This window comes from Austrofundulus limnaeus, unplaced genomic scaffold (genome assembly GCF_001266775.1).
Source record: "Austrofundulus limnaeus strain Quisiro unplaced genomic scaffold, Austrofundulus_limnaeus-1.0 Scaffold57, whole genome shotgun sequence".
NCBI lineage: Eukaryota > Metazoa > Chordata > Actinopteri > Cyprinodontiformes > Rivulidae > Austrofundulus > Austrofundulus limnaeus.
Genome location: NW_013952459.1, coordinates 2099193 through 2102368, shown reverse-complemented (window position 1 = coordinate 2102368; position 3176 = coordinate 2099193). Strand labels below are relative to the sequence as shown.

Here is a 3176-nt window from a genome sequence, read left to right as displayed (position 1 = left end):
CACACACACACACACACACACACACACACACACACACACACACACACACACACACACACACACACAATGGGACTGCTTTAGGCCATCAGATTATTGGAGAATGACCCCTTCCCCACCCTGGAGCAACTTCCCTTTTGCTCTAAACCAATCAAAATGGCAGGTTGGCAGAAGGTGTAATGTGAAACCGGCGGTCCTGGTTCAACACTTTAGACCTCGGATGCAGCCGGAGGCCAACAGAAACAACAGCTGTAGTCTTTCACGCTCTCTCTCTCTCATTCTCACCGAATTTCCTCACATTGTTGCACACTGTTTGTAACAACCACCATCCGCTGCTCATTCAGTTTTAACTGAGCGAGATACTCAGTCAGCTTTGTGGGAATTACAATGTGGACTGTTGCTGCGGATTAGCTGTTTAGGTGGCTTGCTGTACGTGCGACACACTGGGTGGGTTTCAATCAGTCCATCTCAACTGGATGCATTAAGGACTTATTTGCTTAAATGTTATCTTGGTTGCCTGTAGGAGCTGTAAATTACGTCCATGAGCGAAGTGGGCCTCAATTCAGTGTGGAGGTTGGATGATGCAGTGTGTCTTCTCCTTCCTCTCCCCTCAGCTGAGCGCCGGATCCCCCTGTAGCTGCGAGGTCAGCCCCGACGGAACGAAGAAGAAGAAGTCCAAGAACCTGTGAGTTAAAACGTCTAAAGAAAATCTCTGTACTACTACTTGTCTTGTCATTTTCACTTTCATTCTATTCATATTAGAACAGCATTACTGAAGCAGCATTCAGCTTTATTGTGAGGAAGAAGTGTGACTGTGATTGAATCATCAAGGTTTCATTTTCGATTCATTAGTGTTTTGTTTTTTGCTTATTTTATCTATAAGACACTCTCCCAATCCATTGTTTTGAAATATTTTATTGTCCAAAAAGATGTTGAATGATTGCAACACAAACAAGTTTTTAGGATATTATTTGAAAATGTTCATTTAGATGTGATTACCTCTTGAGAAAAACAGCATTTCCCATTTTCTATATCTTTTAATTTCTGTTAATTTAAGATCTGTAAGTTGAACCTTTACATGTTTGTTGGTATCAATAGAAAGCTAAGAATCTTGGCTAAAAGCTCATGGAAACTACATTTACATCCACCAAACACAGTTTAAATGACAGGCAGTTGAATTAGAAAGTAAACAAACTGTACAAAATGGGATTATTGCAAATCTGTAAATACATACAACAAATCTGTAAAGGAAAATTTTTTGACAGTTGTTTTTAAGGTAAGTCAAAGCAGATACTAAAATAGGTTGTAAAGTGTGTTGAAAGTTTATTTTTTACTTGATTTTGAATGAATCTGGTCCAACTGAATTCAGATATAATTTCTCATTATTTTATATAATATATATAGTGAAAAAATAAATGTTTGGATAATTTTTCAAAAGAACAAACATCCAATAACAAGTCTTTTCAGTTATGTAAGAAAAAATAAACTTTTGCAATTAAAAACTTAAGATTTCTTAACATTTATTAATGGGACCATCATGGTCCGTCCTGTGCAGAATGACAAAATGCAAAATTATGTCTTTACTAAAACCTCTGTAACTTTGCTCCAGTTAATTTTAGCATCATGAATCATTGCACAGGTAATGTCCTCAAGTGGATTTATGGTTTCCAAGAGTTTTTAGCCTGATTCAGTAAGGTTTGAAATGGTTAAATACTGTCAAATACAAATATTGTTCAGACAGGAGGGAAAAAAATGTTAAAAAATTGATGTTCCATTCTCAATATCTCTAAAACAAGAGCAGATGTTTTAATACTTATGCTTTTAATAGTGAAATCTCCCAAGTGTTAGCTTTATTTTGTTACCAAAATTAATTAAGTTAAGTTTGTAAATGCTGAGATACACTCAATTACATTTCAGCATGGTATTTCGAGCAAAAACATCAAGAAAACCCCTTGGGGCCTAAGAGCTTAATGAAATGGCATTTTAAAGAAATTATTGTCTTATTTAAACTGGCAATTTTACATTGTTTATGTGATAAATTGGGATTTTAGTAAAATTAAAATTTTCTGTTATCCTGCTATTTTTTGTAAAAATTGATGTTTTATTATTAATACAGTCACAAAAACAGGGTGTAATGGTCAGATTTGTGGCACCATATTTGTCAAACATTTTCAGAGATGTGAGCTATGATGTGTGTTTGCATACATTTTGTGTGACAGTTAGGTGTGTTGGCTCTGTTGATTCTTCAGTTGCTCATTCTCCTCTACTGTAAGATAAAGGCACGTTATTTTATACGAAGGGCCTACAAAAAGCCATGGCTCATCCACGTTAGCTGCCTGTTCTCCTATTCAGGCTGTCCTTTGTGCTGTTTAGTTAAATAGCAGATTAAGTGATTAAAATTCCACAGTTTTTTTCCCTCCTCTCTGGCAGTCGGGACAATATTGTCTTTCTGTCAGCTGCTGCAAACAGAACGAGCTGCTCTTTATTTGTTTTGATAAAATGGGCAATCTGAGTTTACCGAATTGATTTCAGCAATAAAAAAAAGGTTTTTCTATTCACTGTAGAAAATCTAGAAGATGCAATCATTTTATTTATATAGATGTATTTTTCAGCATTTCCCAAATTAGCGATAGATTTTAAACCAATTTGCAAAACCCAAATTCACCTTGTTGCTATGCAAACAAAAGTGTCAAACTTTAGAATGAATTTTCTTTTGAGTCTTTCAGCTGTGAAAAGGGTCATAGTTCAAACTTCAGCAGGGGTAAACTTATTGCACCGGTTTGCCTGATTATTTTTATCTAAAATGTGAAAGAGTTGCATGAATTATCAAGTTTTAGCCTGTGTGTACACATTTTTATCGTGCATCGGTCTATACTTTCCTCCTTACTTCAGTTCTGGGTTTAGATAAAAAAAAAATTATGTAAATATCCACAAAGCTTTCCAGGTGCAATGGCCTTCAGCTCGAATGAGTTCACATCTTTTATTGTTTGACATACAGCATCTGTGTACAGTTCTGACTCTGATGACAGCTGTTTAAAGGAAGAGTTTGTCTTTTGTTGATAACGCGTCTTTCTGTCTCTCTTCTGTCATCAGAAGTCATTATACGGAGAGTGACTCACAAAGCTTTTGTGGCCCAGTGGGATCTGTATTTCAGCTTTGTGCTGTCACTTTTTCTGATT

General features: G+C 35.9%; 1 protein-coding gene across 1 annotated transcript in view; it reads left to right on the top strand.

The window, feature by feature from the left end:
• Positions 1–682, top strand: part of rgs3a (regulator of G protein signaling 3a) — a gene marked incomplete at its 3' end in the record, with an annotated part of 147087 nt that extends 146405 nt beyond the window's left edge. Inside the window, 1 exon segment of the mRNA XM_014009397.1 lies at positions 612–682. Within this exon segment, the coding sequence (XP_013864851.1) occupies positions 612–682 (71 nt within the window).
• Positions 683–3176: the final 2494 nt, after the last annotated feature.